The sequence below is a fragment of the Sturnira hondurensis genome, unplaced genomic scaffold, assembly GCF_014824575.4.
Source record: "Sturnira hondurensis isolate 20B ecotype Veracruz unplaced genomic scaffold, ASM1482457v3 Scaffold0022542, whole genome shotgun sequence".
In the NCBI taxonomy this organism is placed as follows: domain Eukaryota; kingdom Metazoa; phylum Chordata; class Mammalia; order Chiroptera; family Phyllostomidae; genus Sturnira; species Sturnira hondurensis.
Window position 1 is genome coordinate 984,865 of NW_028095173.1, and position 20,723 is coordinate 1,005,587.

At 44.5% G+C, this 20,723-nt stretch overlaps 1 protein-coding gene across 1 annotated transcript in view; it reads left to right on the forward strand.

Annotated features, from left to right (window-relative positions):
• The first annotated feature begins 5,493 nt into the window (after positions 1-5,493).
• SCD5 (stearoyl-CoA desaturase 5) overlaps positions 5,494-20,723 on the forward strand; it is a 178,242-nt gene continuing 163,012 nt past the window's right edge. Inside the window, exon 1 of the mRNA XM_037035626.1 lies at positions 5,494-6,168. Coding sequence (XP_036891521.1) covers positions 5,940-6,168 — 229 coding nt within the window. The 5' untranslated portion in view covers positions 5,494-5,939. The remainder of the gene's footprint in view (positions 6,169-20,723) is intronic.

Genomic DNA, 20,723 nt, shown 5'->3' on the forward strand with positions numbered 1-20,723 from the left:
ACGGGCCTGTGAACCACATGATCAGGGTTCGATTCCCAGTCAGGGCACATGCCTGGGTTGCAGGCCAGTTCCCGGCAGGGGACCCACGAGAGGCAACCATACATTGATATTTCTCTCCCTCTCTCCTTCCCTTCCCCTCTAGAGGTAAATAAATAAAAATTTAAAAAAAAAACCTTGGTATTCAGCCTTTGAAGGAGTATACAGCCTTAGCTAGATACTTTGTCAGGCCCACTCCTATTTCTGAGCCTTTTCTTACACAATTAACCAACCAGCAGTCTCCGTGAAGTCATTCTTTCACGGCCTTGCTTGCTGCCACCTCCTTCACGAAGCCTTCCTGACCATGACAGACCACATGCCTCACAGTTTTTGTAGGTGATGTTACCATTGAACCCTTTCCATCTGCTGTCTGTTGTGTCCTCTCTACAGGAAGCAACCTCTTCTCTGAGGCACATACTGCTGACCAGAATCTAGGCATTCTATCTATGATAGTTTTTATTTAGTGTATCTCAGTAAAATTACCTGATAAAATTAACCAAGGAGCCAAAAGACTTGCACACTGAAAACTACAAAATGTTGCTGAAACTGAAGAAGACACAGAAAGAAGATTGACAAAGAAATAAAAAAAATTCCATGTACATGAATCAGAGACTTAATATTGTTAAGATGTCAATACTAACCAAAGTAATAACCAGATTTAATGGAATCTTTAACAAAATCACAGGGGTAAATATTTTGCAGAAATAGAAAAATCCATCTTAACATTCTTAAGGAGTTTCAGTGGATCTGAATGGCCAAAACAATCTTGAGAAAGAAAAACAAAAGTTGGAGGTCACATACTTCTTAATTTAAAAACTTGTTATAAAGCTACAATACTTAAACAATGTGATACTAACATAAAGATATAGAAGGATGGAATAGAATCCAGAAACAAGCCCATATGAGTATATGGTCAAATGCTCTTCAATAAGGAGTCAAGACCATTCAATGGGGAAAGGACTTTTACATTTATTAACAAATGGTGTTTGTAAAACTCAATTATCTGCATGCAAAAGAATGAAGTTCGACCCTTACCTTACACCATATATAAACGTTAACTCAAAATGGATCAAAGACCTTAACGTAATGGCTGAAACTATAAAACTGTTAGAAGAAGACATAAATGAAAAGTTTCATGACATTGGATTTGGCAATTAACGTAATTGCTGAAACTATAAAACTGTTAGAAGAAAATATAAGGAAAAAGTTTCATGACATTGTATTTGGCGATATTCTTGAATAAGATACTAAAACACAGGTAACAAAAGTAAAAATAGATAAAATGGACTATGTCACCCTGAATGGTGTCGTTTGGTGGCTTGGGCACTGGTCCTGCAAAGTGAAAGGTGGCTGGTTTGATTCTCAGTCAGGGCACATGCCTGGATTGTGGGCCAGGTCCTTTGTTTCTCTCCCTCTCTTACTCCCCCTTTCTCTAAAACTAATAAAAAACTGGACTACATCAAAATTAAAAGCTACATATCAAGGCACAATCAACAGTGAAAAGGCAACCTATGGAATTGAAGAAAATATTTGCAAATCACTTATCAAATAAAGGACTTCTATCCAGAGTATATAAAGAATTCCTGTAACTTAACAACAATGAAATAAACATTAAAAAATTGACAAAGGACTAGAATAGACATTTTTCCAAAGAGGACACACAAATGGCCATCAAGCATATAAAAAAATGCTCAATATCACTAACTGTTAGGGAAATGCTAATCAAAACCACAATCAGATATCATCTCATATCCATTAGGATGGCTGTAATGCAAAAAATTACAGGTGTTAGGATGTGGAGAAGTTGGAACCCTTGTGCACTGTTTGTGGGAATATAAATGGTGCAGCTGCAATGGACAACAGTATGGAAGTTTGAAAAAAATTAAAATTAGAATTACTATAAACTCCAGCAATAGCACTTCTGGATACATATCCAAAAGAGTTGAAAGCAAGGTCTTGAGGACATAGTTGTTTACCTACGTTCACAATAGCATTAATCACAATATCCAAAAGGTGGTGGCAAATTAGTGTCCATTGTCAGATGAACAGATGAGCAAAATGAGATACATACTATACTTTTTGGACCATAAGACACACCTATGTTTTAGAGGAGGAAAATAGGAAAAAAAATTTTGAAGCAAAAAATAATGGTAAAATATTTAATAACATGAATAACAATATTTCACCAATGTAAATCTAAACAACTCAACAGCAGCATTAGCAACCATTATTCCTCCCAAATTTGGGGGGTGTCTTATAGTCCAAAAATATGATACATGTGGTAGAACATTATTTGACCTTGAAAAAGGAAGGAAATTCTGTATATGCTACAACATGGATGAACCTTGAAGACATTGTTAAGTGAAAAAGCTAGTCACACAGCAAGACATATAGTATTGCACTTATGAGGTATCTAGAGTAGTCAAACTCATAAAAACAAAGTGTAGTGGCTGCCACCAGGTAGAAAAAGGGAGAAATGAGGAATTTAATGTGCTTAGAATTTCAGTTTTGCAAGATGAAGAGTTCTGGAGATTGGTTCCACAACAATGTGAATGTATTTGATGCTACTGAATACTTAAAAAATTTTAAGATCAAATATTTGATGTTATGAGTATTTGACCTCAATTTAAAAAATTAATCAACTTTCAAAAAAAAACCCTTATGTAGATATGACCTCCCTTCTCCCAGCCCTAGTGTGAATTAACAACTCCCTCCTTTGTGCCTCTACTTTATCCTGAAAATACCATTATTCAGACTCTTAACATATTTTGGGTAATTATTTGACAGGATAATGGTTACTGTCCTACTTGCCCCCATCAAGGGGTGAGGTGAACACCCATCCACTTCTGGGGTCTTGGCTAGAAACTAAGAAAATATATTAAGGTCTTTGAGGGGAAAAAAAAAACAAAGAAAAAACAACCTTAGGTGGGAAAAGAGACAGTAGCCTTGATGGAATAATATACTAAAGGGAATAGTCATTATTAGCAAAAATACAAGGTCTGTCCAGAAGGTATCCAGCCATGTACTATGAAAAATAGAGGCATTTATTGAAGAAAATACTAGACACAAGAAATACATAGGAAAATGACACTTCAGTCCACTGCAAAATAGGCACTTCGGGATCTCACACCTTGGGATTCTCCTAATTGATATGAGCTGCCCTGTCATATTTTCCTGAATCTCACTGATGGTCTGAAATCTCTTCCCTTTCAAAGGTGATTTTAGTGTTGGGAAAAGCCAGAAGTCTCATGGTGCCATATCTGGGCTATGGGGGTGGGGGGGGCGCTGAGTCACCTGGGTGATTTGATGTTTCTCAAAAAAACAGCATGGGACCTGATGCATGAGCCGACATGTTGTGATGAAGCTGCCAGTCTCCAGTTGCCCATAGCTGTGGCCTTCTGAATCATCCGCATAGTTTCTGTGGAAAAATGTTCAAGCTTTAATGTAGAATTTGATCCAGATTTGTTGTACTTGCTCAGTCATTTTGAATGCCGTGGCCACACAGTAAACGAGAGGTGTTGCTCTGAGGTGAGATCTGGAAGGACCATTTTCCTTCAGTCTTCCTTTTGCAGGCCAGATCTGAAACACCTAAAGAGCACTTATCTCCATGCCTGACCCACATACAAACATCCCTGTACCCACCCTTAGTCCAAACAGCTGAAGTGGATTGGTCCAACCTAGTCCGGCAAATTGGAGGGAAGAGTAAGATGTTCATTCAAGATAGATTCAAGACACAGTAGCTTATCAAATAGATAAAGTACCCAGGGATCAAGTAAAGAACTTTTTTGCTGCCTCCCTTGGACTTTTTGTATGTAATTCTTGATTCTTAATAAGAATTTATTTTTTTCTGGTAATGGACTGGACATTCCTGTCTTTCCAAGGTCATCGTCAAAAAATTCTACTTGTTCTGTTTTCCCTCCTTAAGGGCAGGCACCTAACTACTTATCCTTGTATCCCCACTGTCCACTAGCCCTGACACACAGGAGGTGCCTAATAAGTGCCAAACAAGTGATTGAATGGTTAGTGAAGGTGAGGTAAGTCATTACAATAACCCACATAGAGGCTTTGGGCCAAGCAAGTAGTCCACTCTGGAAAAAACGGGAGTCTGAACTAGAGAGCCAGAGGGAATATGTGGGTCTGGTGGGAGTGGGGGCAGAGGGAGCATGAGAAGAAAAAGTAGTTATTATACATCCCAGATTGAGCTGGCTAATGACATGTATACCCCTCCCCCCAGTTTTGTGTTGTATTGTCTCATACAATGCTGACATTTTTTTGGTTCCCAGGAAAATTTCCCTTCATTCTATAATTTCAGCTCCATCTGACACACCACCATAGCACGTGCTAAGTGGCCACAGTTCCACAGACACACATACCTTGCTTCAGTTTTAAATTAGACATTATTTTATCTGGCTGACTGGACCTGTTCAGGTCTGTTAACAATAACATGCTCATGTATGGCTCTTTCATACAGGCAGCTCTTTGTAATTTTTTCCCCCTCTCGTGGAATCCTGGACAGGATTCTCAGCAATCGGTAATCTAAAAAAAAAATCAGCTGTATTTGTCAACATAATGGCACCCTTTCAAGCTCACATTTATAGAATTTGCAAGCTGGAAGGAACAATAAAGATTAGTTCTGTTTGCCCAGTAAGGAAATGTGTGCATAGAGAGCCAGTGTGCGTCACTCAGACACCCTGGCTTCCAGTCCTGAGCCCTTTTTCTTCTGCTACCCGCCTACAGGTGCAGCCACACCCACTCGGGACATGTCCAGAGCACCCCCTTCATTTCTGTGCAATTGCGGCTGGCTCTGGACAGCTCTAAATTACCTGCGTTAGGAGAAGAGGAATGAGGGGACCCAATTTTTCCACAGGTTGATTTTCCTTGTTCTGTGCGATTTTTTTTCTAAAGCCCAATTCTCAATGGTGCTGACTTGAAGGTACTGTTCTGACAGTCCACAAGCGCAATGGTTAGCCGAAAATTTGCCATAAACAGAGCTGCGCAGCTTTGGGCTAGCCCCCGATTAATTTCTGTATCCTCTAATAGTCACTAACTACGAGTACCTACTACGTGTCTGGCGGCAGCTGCCTAATTAAGAGTTGAGCAGCTGCCTTCCATCCCTCCACAGGCCCAAGAAGCCACACCAACCGGCAGAGCCGGGACTTCTGAGTCCCACCTCGGATCTGGCCTTAACTTGTGTTGAGACTCCGAGAACATTTTTTCAACTCTTCAACACGGGTGGCCTGTAGCTTCAAAAGTTAATGGAAAGAAAGAAAAAGAAAAAGAAAAGAGAGAAAGAGAGAAAGGGAGGGAGGAGGAAAGCGGAAAGATTTTTTTTGGAACTGGAGAAACACACAGCAGAAGTGCTGTGAGCCGCTTAACAGGCTCCGGGTCCCAGAGCCACAGCCTGGCACCAACCCCCAAACCCAGGCTACCCACCGCCCGCCCAGCGGCCCGCCTTGGCCCCAGAGAGCCAGGGCAGCGGGGGGCCAGGGGGAGCCTTTCTCTTTAAGAGCCCCCCAAGCGATCGTGATTGGCTGTAGCTACGCAGGTCTTTCTTCCCGGCTCCCTCGGAGCGCAGCCTCCCCCACCGTGTTCCCAGGTCGCGCGCCTCCCCCAGCTCCTCCGCGCAGATCCCGCCCTCGCGCTCGCCCCTCCGTCCTCACAGCTGAGATCCGCCCCGGCAGCGGCATGGGTGTTACGCCAGCAACAGATGCTGGGCTCCCAGGTTTGCATCCTTAGGCCACGCTGAAAGCCTGAAGAGAGAAGGAACGGGAGAAGAGCCGGGAAGGCGGGGACAGGAGGTGTGGAGATTCCCTCTAAAAGGCAGTAGCTCCCGCCCTCACCGGAGAGATCCGCACCGGCAGAACTCTGCCTGCCGCCGCCGCCGGCGCCCTCCTCTCACAGCCATGCCAGGTCGGGCTGCAGACCGGGGGAAGGTCCCCCTCTGCAACGCCGCGGGGGACAGCCGTGCCCGGGTTCAGGGATCGGCGGGCGGCGGCCAAGAGAGGCCGGGCGTACGCGACCAGCGGCAGAACATCGTGTGGAGGAACGTAGTCCTGATGAGCCTGCTCCACTTGGCCGCTGTGTACTCCCTGGTGCTCATTCCCAAAGCCAAGCCGCTTACACTGCTCTGGGGTAAGTCGGGCGCCGTGGCGAGGCCGCGCCGGAGCGCGTGGAGTCGCGGGTTGGCTGCAGGCGGTGCGCAGCCTCCTTCGCTCTCCACTCGCCTTCCGCCAGGCGTCCAGGTCCCCGTGGCTTGCAGTTGCCCTGCCTTTGGGATGGGCAGGTATTTCTGCCCAGGGATTTTCAACTTCTGCATCCCCCGCCGTCTGCCGGAGTAGGCGCATTTGTCCGCTCCCGATGGAGAGCGGGAGGGACCCAGAGTCCTGCGGCGCCGCCGCTGTGCGCAGAGAGGCACGCGAGGGAAGAGGCTGGTCACCAACCCAACCGGGCTTTGAGCAAGGGAAGACTGGGGGGTCGGGTCGATTGTGTTGCCCTTGCGGGCCCCAGGGGCTCTCCTATCTGTCGCCTTTCAGCTTCTCAGTGTCCTCGGCGAGCCACAGACCCTGGGGCCAAGTTTAGAACAAGAAAGGAAGTGAAGGGGGGTGGAGAGACCTGGCCCAGAGCAGTCTTGATTTCACGCACGAAATGGAAGAACCCAGTTACCTTCCTAGCCTCTGTAAGGCCCCTCTTACCTGCCCCCCTCCGTGGTCTTTCTGCCCAGTTGCACTTCTGTGGCTCTAGAAGTTTCTTGGTGAGCACAGCGTGCTTACGTTGAGTGTTCTGCCTCCAGCACTAAGCCCCGAATGTGGTCATGCAGAGCCTTTTTCAAGCCCTGTACCCCTCTGGCCAGTGCTGGTCTATCACTTCACCTGTGGCTCTCCCGCCACCCTCCTTTTTAGCACCCCCATCTCTGCCAGTAGGAGAGGGAACCCAGAAGTCGACAACCCCTCGAACTCTTCCCACCCCACCCTCCCAGACTCCAGGGCCTCATTGCCTGCCCTAAGTGACTCCAGTTGCTGACTTCTAAACCACCTACCTGGAAGAACCCCTAGCCCCAGTAACTGTTTTTGGCCTTGGTCGACAGAGCGGCAGTAACCCGGACAAAAGGCGCAGGCATTGATAGTCAGTCTCCTGGGCTGAGACTTGGACGAGCTGTACTCCAAGAAGCTCTTTCAGCTGGCTCTCTGAGATCACCAAGGAACCGAGGCAGGAGAAATACAGCCTACTTTTATTTCCAGAGGGGAAGAGGAAGAGAAAAATAAGAAGACATTTTTTCCCCAAAGCTCCTTATTTGACATAGTGCCAGCTTCAAATGCCTAGGTTGATAATGGGGCCACTTGGGTTCCATCCTTTCCTTGAAATCCTGCAGTCCCTGCTCTGAAAGCAAACCCATGCAGACTCTGGGTACCTTTTGAGGGGTGTGTGGCTGAGGGGAGGATGCAGAGTTGAAAAATAGTGAGAAGGGCAGGGGTCTTTGAGAATCATAAAGCCTTTTTAAAAAAATATTTATTTTTCAGAGAGAGGGGAAAGGAGAGAGTGAGAGAAACATCCTTGTGTGGTTGCCTCTCACATGCCCCCTACTGGGGACCTGACCCACAGCCCAGGCATGTGCCCTGATTGGGAATGGAACCCATGACCCTCTGGTTCACAAACTAGTGCTCTATCCACTGAGCCACACCAGCCAGGGTGAGAATCGTGAAGCCTTTTGAAGTTCCCCCAAAGCTTTGGGAAACCCCTACTCAGCCCTTCCCCACTTAATGTACTTCCTCAGTTGTATCCTTTTCACCCTGGTCTTTGTTTTGTGTTGTTTTAGTTTTGGTCTGTCTTCCTTCTTACCTCCAAATGACTAAATTGTAAGATGTCCAGCCATTAATTCATGAACACTCTTTTACCCCACCAGCAAAAGCCTTTATTGCCCCAGAACCTCCATGAAGCTCCTCCTGCCCCCTCCAGGGGCAGTACTGTGCTACTTTGTAGCCCACCTACCTCTGGGGGATTGGGGCTTAGCCAAATAGCTGCAGTGTCAGAGAGAGCTCAGGGAGAAGTGAGCACTTAAAATATTATGTTGCATGACTGGGGCTCCACTCTTTACAGCAACTGAACCCCACTGACTCTTGACACCCCAGGAGCCACAAGGATGAGGCCTCCTCTTAAGGTTTTCTAAGTCACGTCTGCCCTGTTCAGGCTGCTCTCTGAGGTGAAGGCGGAATCTTTGTTCTGAAAGACCTTGGCCAGAGGACACCTCCCTTGGCTCCACACTCCCCAGAGAAGTCAACACTGAAGGAATCTGGTTTCCTTTTTGTGGTGATGTTGCCAAACCCCAGCTTGGCTCCTCTCTGCATAGTCTTCTGCTTTAGCTAGTTTGCGTTGGCTCCATTCTCTTAATCTTAATTCTTTCCTGAGCCCTGGCTGGTGTGGCTCACTGGATGGAGCACCAGCCTATAGATGGAAAGGTCACCAGTTCAATTCCCAATCACACATGCTAGGGTTGTGGACAGGTCCCTGGCTAGGGGCATGCAAAAGGCAACTGATTGATGTTTCTTTCCTTCTCTCTAAAAGTAAATAAATCTTTAGAAAAAAAATACAGCGTCCCTAAAAAGAGCAGGCAACAGTGGGTGTTGTAGTTTCAAGTTTCACAATTCCGATTTAGAAGCATTCCAAAACAAATGGATCTTATCTGATGGATACCTTGTGAGAGAAGATTGGTTGTGCTGTGGCTAGGTTATTTAAGGCAACTGGAAGACTAGGGACACTGTCATTTCAGGGTTATTTTCAGTGAAAGCTCTGTTGCTTTGACCCACAAATTTCCCCTCACTAGATTAGATTCCCTTTTCACACCCCCTCCCTTGCTGGCTCTATCTATGCCTCCACCCCAGGTGAGGTTGCCCTGGAAACAAGAGGCATCTATGCAGTGTGCCCATCAGAGGATGTGTTAGGTGTGCAATGTACAGAGAGTAATTTGCGTGGTGGTAAAATGTCATCCATGAAAGGTCTGTCAAGTTGTTCAATCCAAACTCCTCTACTGCCTAGCCCCCACCTTTTCATGACTGTCCTTGGGGCCAAAACAAGTTGTTTTCTTTATCCTCGCAGTGTGCCAAGTGGTGCCCACAGATCATGAGGGATGGGTTTATGAGTTTCAAGGACAGAATGCAAACTCCAACTGGAATAAATTTTCACCTGAAGCCTTGAGCTCATGAAAGTGCCTGCTTTGAGGGTTTTGGCCCAAGGGCCAGCTAGCCCATGCCCTGAATCTCAAGATGAATAGAACAGGGGAGTAAGGAGCAGTTGTGGTAGGATTCCTGGGACTCCGTCCCAGGGAGCTTCACCTTTGTCTCCACGTGTTCTGGCTGTTGGTTTTCAGAAATGGCAGGGACTTTTCTGCTTTCTCTAGAAATGTCACCCTGAGTCCTGTTCAGGGGTAAAAGCCGTGTATCATGCTGACATGGTGGTTTTTTTTCCCTCTCAAAGGACAACTTTAGTGACAGTACCAGGCATGCAAAGCCATGATTTGCCGCCTTCTAGTATCCTGCCCAGGGCAAACATGGCCATTGTTAAGCTAATATAGGAATCTCTGGCTCTGGTGTCCTGGTTGCTGGAGCATCTGGACCATACTGAGTGGAATTTGGCTTTTGAGGAGGGAGCTGAGAATTGGCAGGGATCAACAAAGCAGTCTAGGGGCAGGGAGGGTCAGGAGAGGCAGGGGTTTGGAAAGTACTGGGCCATCAGTCAAATTCTGGCCAATTCTGAGAGTTGCCCAAATAATAGCTGTCATTGGATAACCCACATCCACCACTTGGGATGGTCCAGATATCTGATGTCTGTTGGGTTGTTCTGCTTCTTCCATCAATGATGGAAGGTAGTTGAGGAGCCACAATGATGTGTGGCCAGAGACTTCTGTTTTGCCTCCAGGTTTTTTAGGGTGAGCAAGAGTCAAGAGAAAGACAGATCTAAATGTGAATCCCAACTCTCCTGCTTACTTACTTACTAGCTGTATGGCCTTGGACAGACGAACATCTTTAGGCTCTGCTTTCACACCTGTAAAATGGGACTCATATTAACACTACTTGCTCATGAAGTTGTGAGAATTAAACTAGATAATATATGTAAATCACTTAGCACAGTGCCTGGCCTTCAGTTGCTGTACAGTTATTGTCAGCTACCATTATTATTACTGGTCCTAATACTGGCTGTTTTTCTTTCTTTCCTTCCTTTTTTTTTTTTTTTTTTTTTTTTTTTTAAAAGAGATTNTTTTTTTTTTTTTTTTTTTTTGCTTTTTAAAAGAGATTTATTTATTTATTTATTTTTAGAGAGAGGGGGAGGGAGGGAGAAAGAGGTAACAAAACATCGATCGGTTGCCTCTCACACACCCCCAACCCAGGACCTGTCCTGCAACCCAGGCATGATTCCTGATCCAGAATCAAAACTGTGGCCTTTCAGTGTGTGGGAGGCCCCCCACCCACTGAGCCACACCAGTCAGGGCTGGCTGTTTTTCCTTATTGGAAGGAGAAAAGGCCTTCTTGTAGCACAATACATTCTGCAAAGCTGGCACAGTATTTGGCTTCATTGCCTCTCTTACATGGGTAAATAAATATTGCTTTGGCTTTGGAAACAAGGGTTCTTTCTCAAAGTTCCCAAAGAGAAATGAACATAATCCCTCCCTCCCCCATTCCCTTTTCTTTCATTCTATTTTCCTCCAAAAGGCTACTATTTAGTAGATAAATCTTTTGTTCAGCTAACAACTCACCTGGTCCTTAGTGTTTTTCTTAAGGGACCGTTGCAGTAGAAACAGGGCCAAATCATTTCTCTAACTCTTCTAGGGTCTGTTTTGAATTTTTCACCCCTTCCTGTCTCCTTGAGTCATTAAAAAAATCTTTAATGCTCAATTAAACTACTACAAAACTGAAAAATATAAATGAATCTTCATTTTAAACCCTGTAATTGCCAGCCTATTTTTGCTGCAACTTTTGCATTTTTAATAAATGAGCAAGCACTAAAAACCTTACCTTACCCAAGACTGGAGTGCAATAAAGCCTACAGAATAGAGTAAGCTTTTGCTGGCTTTATAGTCCTAACATGTATGAATATAGGTTGAGGTTAACATTATTAGCTCAGGTTTTTTTTATAACTGGTCAAGGTCACTGCAGACTGCATCTCGATCATGAAAAGAGAAGTAGTGCAGCTGAGGAGAAGCCTGGCTGGAATTCTGGCATTGCCCTTAGTTGAACTTCATTACATGTTCCTTGCCAGTTTGTTGTCCTCAATATCCTCATCTGGGAAATGGGGACAATGACGTTGAGATGAAAGTTGTTTTAAGAACTGAAGCATAAAATAAAGGGCCTGGCAGAGAGTAGACACTCAATGCTTTCTGTTCTTACTACCTCCCGCGATGGAGGCCCACGTTGGGAAACCCACCCTGGCTTCATCGGCTGTCTGAGATTGTAGCACTTGTGGCTCAGATGGAAGGCACAGCCTTTAAGCCCCAATATTTGATCATGACTTCGCTATCAGGCTTTAGTTCTCACCTTATCTAGATTTGTGTGTTGTATAAAATTATAGCCATTGACACATTTATAAAAGAATGACACAGCCATGGTGGTTTCTTTAAGGATTTACAGAAGACAACATTGTCTTTGGCATTATTCTCACTGAGCATTTATTTTGACATTCTGTAGTCTCTGGCCTGCAGTGTGTGCCACCCTCTGCTGTGATGCGTCACGTTTCTATGGAAGTGCCACAACTCTGGGATGAAGAGTGTGGGGCTTTGGAGTCAGAGGGCCTGAGTTCCAAGCCCAGCTCACCAAATTCAGCCTTTGGCAGAAAACTCCCTCTCCCTAACCTCACTGTCCCCAATTGTATTGTGAGGACAATAACAGTACAGCCAGTGGCTGGAGGGAAATGAGACAATACAGCAAAGAAGGTGGTCAGGAAGCTGGCACAGATGCTTGTTAGCCTTGGAGCCTCAGTGGCACGTGTCCTCAGTGCTTCCTTACTGCCCTTTATCTCATCCCTTGGAGGCTAAGATTTGTTTCAGACTGTTCCCTGGTTGTCGGAAGGCCCTGGTCAAGGGTAATGGTGGCGTGTCTCTGGTTTTATTTCTCTTGGCCATGGATTATGAGGGAGGACGGCTGGTACAACAACAGGTACCAGTCCTCCTCTCTCAAAGTGCCTGTCATTTGTTCAGTATGTGTGTGAATGGCCATCAGTGGGACCCTCACAACTGTGAGGATACGCGCAGTCACACTCATCAGCCACTAATTCATTCATTTCTGCCATTTCAATGATGTCAAAAGTGGCCATACATAAGAATCATTTGGGAAGCCTTTACATTTTCAGAAGCCTGGGCCCTCACCTAAACATACTGAATTGGAATCTCTAGGAGTGATGACCTGGCTTTAAAAAAAAAAGAAGAAGAAGAAAGCCATTCAGGTATTTCTGATATACAGCTGGATAAGAATCATGATTTAATTTTCTTGTTCAATAATATTTATTGCACATCGATCACCTGCTGGGCACTGGCACCATCCCTGACTTTATGGTACTTAGGGGCCAGTTGGAGGTGCACAGGTGGTAACAGCCAAGGCAGCGTTAGTTACAAAGTGCCAGCTCAGGTAGTTGGGGAGGCTCCCCAGAGGAGGAGGCAGCTGTCTAAGCCTGGCAGGGAGCCCTTGGCTGGCTGGCCCAGGGGTTTGGGAGAGATGGCATTGTATCCACAGGGAACAGTGTGAGCAGAGCTCCTGAGAGGAGGGGGAGAGAGCAGGTGGTTCAAGGACTGATGCTTTAGCAAGGCTGAAGGTGTCCAGGGCCAGGAAGATTTAGCAGGACCACCAGGATGGGGAGGAGATTAGACTTATGGAGATACTGCCCTTCAGCCTCTGCCTGACTCCTCCTCTCAGCCCATCCTACAGGCCAGTGATTTCTACTTGGATAGAATGGCCTGGAGCCCAATTGCTAGACCAGACACTAGTTGAGGTGAGTGTGAAGTTTTTCAGGAGAGGCTCTGGGGGCAATACACTGGAGCTGGGCCCCTCAGGCTGGCTATGGCTGAGGGAAGGCTAGGAATAATGTCTTAGTTGGGCATTTGATGTTACAGAGTTAGGTGCTGTCCCAGGACTAAAATAATAAAATTCTCCAAAAGGTATAACAGTACCCAAATACCAGACCCAGAGTACCCTCCTTCTACTCCTTTCTCCCTCTATTCTCCATTCTTTCCTGTGTTTCTAAAAGGCGGGTGTGTGTGTGTTTGGGGGCAGGTTCTCACCTCAATTTCTCCCTGGAACCTGAGTTTAAACAGCTGGTTCTCACTAGCCCATATTTCAGGGATGATCACCTCCGCTTTCCATTTCCACAGTTGCTGGGGTTACTGCAGGGTCTGGTGCTTACTAGGAAAGGTTGGAGGCCTCTGTGATGCCCCCTGCAGACTGGTTCTCAGACCAGCAGCATCAGCATCACCTGGGAGCTTGTTAGAACTAAAGATCTTCAGACCCCATCCCAGACCTATTGAATCAATACCTGAGTTTAATAAGATCTCCAGGTGATTTACCTATTTGCTAAAGTTAGACGTGCACCACCCAGCCTGCTGTCAGCTTCAGGCTAACAATTCAGAGAAGCTAGACATGAGTGGGCTTTGTCAACTCTTCCTTTTTTCTTTTAATGGATGCCTCCCCTTTGCCTCCCTCTGCCTCCCCTCCTATCCTCTGCCTCCTTGAAGCTTATTTAGAACATATCGAGATCTGCTTCTCTTGCCAAAAAAAAAAGACTATTGCTAAAATCTTTTAGCTGGAGCAGCAATGTTTCATTCGTGGGCTAGAAATTAATTTTGTTCTCATACATACAGCTGGGGAAAAATAACAGGGATGCTCTGTGCGTGGCTCTTGGGAATTCAGCTTGTTTACTTAACAGATGAACTAGTAACAGTGAGGAGGCCTGGCCGAGGGCCACCTTCCACAGAATTGTGAAGCAAATTGTATCAGTTAGGATGCTTTGGGCTGCAAGTAGAATAAAACTCAACTTCAAATGGCTTAAATGATAGGGAAATTTTCTAATGTCTGTCACTGATAAGAAATACTGCGTTTGGCTATTTCTAGGATGACTCAATAATGTCATCAAAGAGCAGGTTTCATTTCTGCCATGGTGGCCTTGTTGAATTTAATTTTCCTCATGGTTGCTGGATGGCTACCAGAGTTCTGGGCAGTATGGAGTTACAACAATGTCATACAGAAGAAGAGAGAGGGTCCCGCTTATAATGTGTCTTGGCATGGTCCTCTTTGGGCCCAGCTTGTTTGGGACTCTCTGTGCTTCCTGGACTTGTGTGTCTATTTCTTTCACCAAATTAAGGAATTTTTCTCTCATTATTTTTTCAAATTAGTTTTCAAATTCTTTCTCTTCCTCTTCTTCTGGCATTCTTATGATTTGGATGTTGGTATATTTGGAGATGTACCAGAGTTTCTTATTCTATGGGTTTTTTAAATTCTTTTTTCTTCTTGCTGTTCTGATTGAATGCTTTTTTCTTCCTTATGTTCCAAATTGTTCATCTGATAGTCAGTCTCATCCCTTCCACTGTTGGTTTCCTGTAGATTTTTCTTTATTTCACTTAATGTAACCTTCATTTCTGCCTGGGTCTTTTTATGTTGTTACCATACACAATGAGTTTTTTGAGCATCCTGATAACCAGTGTTTTGACCTCTGCATCTAATAGGTTGCTCATCTCTGTTTTGTTTAATTCTTTTTCTGGTGGGTTTTTTTTGTTGTTGTTATTCTTTCAGTTGGGCCCTATTTCTTTGTGTCCTTAGTTTGGTAGCCTCCCTGTGTTTGTTTCTGTGTATTAGGTAGAGCTGCTTTGAGTCCCTGTCTTAGTAATGCAGCCCATTGTAGAACAGTGGACCTATAAATTGTATGGAGCAGAGCCTTAGGTGATCAAATGGTTTCACTACTTTGTGGCTCTGTGTAAGGGGAGGGCTTGAAGAAGGGATAGTGCTGCCATCTGGCTTCTAGAGGTTTGCCCAGGAGGAAGCTGTCCCCAGCACTTGCCCTATTTCCAGCCTATATGCAACTTGTGCCCTTCCAGCTGTTGCCCTGGTTCCAAATCCCAGCTGGGTTGGGTTTGCTTAAGTCCTCAGTTTTTGCGGGCCCTTTAAAAGGAGTCTCCTGATATCTGGCAGTTTCTTCCACCTCCCCAACTCCCACTGGTTTTTATAGGCAGAAATTACTGGGATTTATCTTCTTGACACTGGAACCCTAGGCTGCTGGGTGGTCTGGTTTGGGGCTGGGATTCCTTGATCCCAAGGTATCACTCCCAATTTTTATCCACCGCACGGGAATGTAGAACTGCCAATTCCACCACCTCATTCCTCTGCCTCTCCTGCCACTCCCACAGCTCCCACAGCTCCATGCCTCTCTGCCCCTCTCCACCTCTCTCCTTGTCTCTGCCCCTGCTACCCATCTGGATAAATGTGGCTATTTTATTTTATTTTAAAAAATATTTTATTTCTTTTTAGAAAGAGGGGAACAGAAGGAGAAAGGGACGAAAACCAATGCGTGGTTGCCTCTCGAATGCCCCCTACTGGGGACTTGGCCTGCAACCCAGGCATGTGCCCTGACTTGGAATTGAACTGGCCTACCCTTTGCTTTGCAGGCAAAGGGTGGTTTCTTTAAATCCTGAAGTGTCAGACTTCTGTACAGCTTGATTTTCTGCTGGTTCTGGGAGATATTTGTTTTGATGTTTAGATGTAATTTTTAGATGGTGGAGATGTAATTTTTAGATGTAATTTTTAGTTTAGATGTAATTTTTTTCTGTGCAGTTGTATGAAGAGGCAAAGCATGTTTACCTACACCTCCATCTTGACTTGGAAGTCTCCTAAAATGTGTTCTTTACCAAGATTTTTGTCTGTGTAAGAAAAATATTAAAACCTGTAAGAACTTTTATAAGTTTATTTGAGCAAAACTCACAGCAATTGCTGGGAAGCAGAATTTCAAGGGATTGAGTATATGGTCCAAAAAATGACAGTTTTACCACTTTATACATCAGCATCAAAGGGGAAGATGTAATGGAGTTACATGAAATTTATTGTTTATAAATTAGGAAGGTGGGGGAAAGCAGGAGAGGGGAATCTCTAAGATTGGATAAAAAGTAAAAGGAATCCAGGGGTGTCCAACCTTTTGGTGTCTCTGGGCCACAATGGAAGAAGAGTTGTCTTGGACCACACATTAAATACACTGTGACATGTAATCACAAAAAATAATTTTTTTTTTAATTTAAAAAGATTTTTTTTATCTTAAACGTATTATTTATTTAATTATTATTTTTTTTAAATATATTTTATTGATTATACCATTACAGTTGTTCTATTCCCCCCATTCAATCCCTTCCACCTGCACCCTCCCTCCCCCACCATTCTGCCCCCCTTAGTTTATAACCACGTGTCTCAAGTTCTTTGGATTCTATATTTCCCCCACTATTCTCACCCTCCCCCCTATCTATTTTCTACCTACCATCTATGCTATTTTCTGTGCCTTCTCCCCCTCCCACTCCCCTGTTTCTAACCCTCCATGTGTTCTTCATTTCTATGGTTCCACTCCTGATCTACCTGTCCTCTTGGTTTGCTTTTATTTTAAGTGTGGTTGTTAATAGCTGTGTGTTTGCTGTCCTTTCACTGTTAATATTTTTCATCTTCTTTTTCTTATATAAGTCCCTTTAGCATTTCATATAATAAGGGCTTGGTAATAATGAACTCCTTGAACTTGACCTTATCTGAGAAGCACTTTATCTGTCCTTCCATTCTAAATGAAAGTTTTGCTGGATAAAGCAATCTTGGCTGTAGGTCTTTGGATTTCATGACTTGGAATACTTCTTTCCAGCCCCTTCTTGCCTGTAAGGTCTCTTTTGAGAAATCCGCTGACAGTCTGATGGGTACTCCTTTGTAGGTGACTGTCCCCTTATCCCTTGCTGCTTCTAGGATTCTCTCCTTCATTTTAGTCTTGGCTAATGTAATTATGATGTGCCTTGGTGTGTTCCTTCTTGGGTCCAACTTCTTTGGCACTCTCTGAGCTTCCTGGATTTCCTGGAAGTCTATTTCCTTTGCCAGACTGGGGAAGTTCTCCTTTATTATTTGTTCAAATACGTTTTCCACTCGTGGCTGTTTCTTTCCCCCTTCTGGTACCCCTATAATTCGGATGTTGGAACGTTTAAAGATGTCCTGGAGGTTCCTAAGCCTCTCCTCATTTTTTTGAATTCTCATTTCTTCATTCCTTTCTGGTGGGATGTTTTGTTCTTCTTTCTGGCCCACCCCCTTGATTTGAGTCCCCGTTTCCTTTCCATCACTATTGGTTTCCTGTGCATCTCCCTTCTTTTCAATTAGTTTGGCCATATATTCCACTAATTTGTGACTTTGTTCCTCTAATTTGTGACTATAATCAACCAGTTCTGTGAGCATCCTGATAAATAGTGTCCTGAATTGTGCTTCTGAGAGGCTGGCAATTTCTTGGTCGCTGAGAGTTATTGGCTCTTGGACTTTGAGTTCTTCTTGTGCCACCTTTCGGGTTGTTCTTGCCTGTTCCATAGCAGGATCAGAGCCCTAAAATGTTCACTAGAACAGGGCAACTAAGTCGCTGGGTTGTGACGTTGTATGTGGGGGCGGAGTCAAAGAGCGACGATGGCTCTCACCAGTATTGCAGGGCAACTAAGTCGCTGGGTTGTGATGCTGTTTGTGGGGGCGGGGTCAAAGAGGGACTCTGGCGTCCTGTCTGCCGCCTGCCGCCCCGCCGAAGGGCAACTAAGTCTCTGGGTTGTGTCGTTGTCTGTGGGGGCGGGGTCAAAGAGCGACAATGGCTCTCACCGGTATTGCAGGGCAACTAAGTCGCTGGGTTGTGACGCTGTATGTGGGGGCGGGGTCAAAGAGGGACTCTGGCGTCCTGTCTGCCGCCTGCTGCCACGGCCCTCACCGGTGCCGAAGGGCAACTAAGTCTCTGGGTTGTGTCGTTGTCTGTGGGGGCGGGGTCAAAGAGGGACTATGGCGTCCTGTCCGCCGCCTGCTGCCACGGCCCTCACCGGTGCCGCAGTTGCTGCTGTTACCTGGCCAACGTGTTTCGTCCCACTGCTCGCGAGTGTGCCACCGCCGTCAGCCCTCGCCCCCTGGGGCCTGCGTGGTCTGTCTCACTGTGCGCGAATATGCGCCCGCGGTCTGCCCCGCACCCCAGGTGGTTCTCGTCTGCCTGCGCGCCTGGGTCGGGGGCCCTGTCCTGCCCGACCCTGCTCGCTGTTGGCTCCGCCCCTCTTACCGTCCCCATTGAACGGTTAGATGTAGTCAGACTTCTGTATAATTCAATTTTCTGTCCTTTGGTTGTTCTTTGTTTCTCCAAACCTTTGTTTTATTCAAACTTGGTTGTGGGAGAAGGCACAGTGTTTCCACCTATGCCTCCATCTTGGCGGAAGTCCACAAAAAATAATTCATAATGTTTAAGTAAATTTATGATTTTGTGTTGGGCTGCATTCACAGCCATCCTGTACTGCATGGTTGGACACTCCTGATTATAGACACATACCTCTTTTACATAGGTGGCTATAGAAGAGTTAAGAGTTAAAATTAACATGATAATAATAACAAGAGATTTGTGGTCTCTGATCTGGTGCAGTGTTTGTGCCCTGAGGGGCCTGGAAAAATGGAAATTTCTTTGGTATTCCAAAGGTTATTATCTGGTATGTTATCTTGTGCAAAAAGACAACTGACAGGTTCAGTTTGACCTTTGTTAGGGAATTAATTATACTACCCAAGGACATGACTACCCACCTCAAACTGCTTTTAGTTAGAAAGTTTTAATTTCAGACCATCTTATGTGGTCTCTGAGTTAAGCCACCATGCAGGCCTAACCTGAGTTTGCCAGATTTAGGAATGTACTCCTTTTACATCCACATTTTCCATGGTGACAGTTTTCTCAACCTGATAAATATTGGGTTAGCCAAAACATCCATTTAGGTTTTTTTCCATGAAATAAAAGACACATTTTTCATTTTCAACAATAACTTTATTGATTTGGATATCTTGAGTGTATCAGCTGGTTTCTCCCACTATTGGCTTCTAGTGGGTAGAGGCCAGGGGCTCTGCTAAACATCTTCCAATGCATAAGACAACCCTACAGCAAAGAATTATTTGACCAAAATGTCAATTGTACCAAGAAACTTCGCAAACCACTTTTGACATGTTCAGTCACAGCACTTTCTCCATATACTGCACAAATCTTTTTTTGCATTTTGGTTGTCTTTTTACCTTTCTTGAAATAATAAAGCATAATATGCCAGAAATGCTGCTTATTTTATCCATCTTCAATATTAAAATGGTTACACAAAAATTTAATTTTGATAAGTTTTTAAAAAATGCACACTGATAATGACAGCTGTCACAATACAATGTAATAAAATTATTTTGAATGATGTTAAAGACAACTAAGCACTGCTAGAGCCATCAGATGGAAAAAACTAAAAGAACTTTTTGGATAACCCAATAGTTTTCTTGGTAATTTTCTTTATCTTTCAGGTGACATACTACCTCAGTGATGAAGTCACGGACAGATTTCTGTTTTCTTGCATCAAATTTTACTTTGGGGGCCTTTAAAAGTCTGCTTAACCTCACCCAGCACATACTTTTTATTTGCACAAACAAACTAGAAAGAAGTATTTTACTTAGGAAGTTGCTAACTATGTTACAAGGGAAACAAAACAGTAGCTTTTGGCTAGAGAGTATGGAAAACTGTATTTTAAAGTGTGGATGTGGAGAAAATGGTGTAGAGCAGGACTGTAGTGCAGCCATTTGTGTAAAGTCTTCAAGTCAAATACTGCATGGAAAGGCCTACTTAAGGTAAGTACTTAATGGATGTCCCTGTGGTGGTTTTTGGGTGGCTTGGATTAGAGCTGGTCATTACCCTCTCCGTATTTGTAGGTGACATTGATATGGTAATCAAGGTCTTCCAGATTATAGAAGTTTTTTGAGAGAATCCTTCAAATGGGGAAAAAACCAAATACCAGTGGACTTGAAAATTAAGCTAGATAAGAATAGAGTTTACAGCTCAGGCTTACATTTATTTTTTCCTGTATCACTGCCTGTTATATGAATATTATCATACACTTAGAATTTGACTATGTTGGTTTCAGGTTGGTTCCCTGAAGAGACAATGGCTTATAAATGCAACCTGTGACCCAGTGAGCAAGGTCATCTCCAATTGCATCCTCCTCCTCATCATCATCAAAAAGCATTTATTAAGCAAGCAATTAATTACTTATAGTCCTGAGCCAGGCACTGTGCAAGAAATCAAAGACCCAGCCTCGATCCTCCCACCTTTTATAACTCACAGGAGCAGCTGTGATGTGCCCATGTACTGTAACCAACACAGTATTCTCTTGGCATGGGTAGATAATGGAAAATACTCTTCTTTAAAAGTCCCAGGCCTGAAATTAAAAATGAACTTCTAACATTTAACTGTTTCATGGAGTAGTTTGTCAATCCACTCCTCTAAAAATATGTATAATAGAAGGTTTTGCAGGTGGTTGCACCGAAGCTCGCTTCTATTCTCAGCCTATGACTCACACTTCAGTGTCCCTGAAGGCATTTGTTTTGCTCTAGAGTCTCTGTCACCAAAAAGGAAAATTTGTTAGCCAATGTGAATAGTGCCCACATATCTTCCTTCTTCTATCTCCCCCT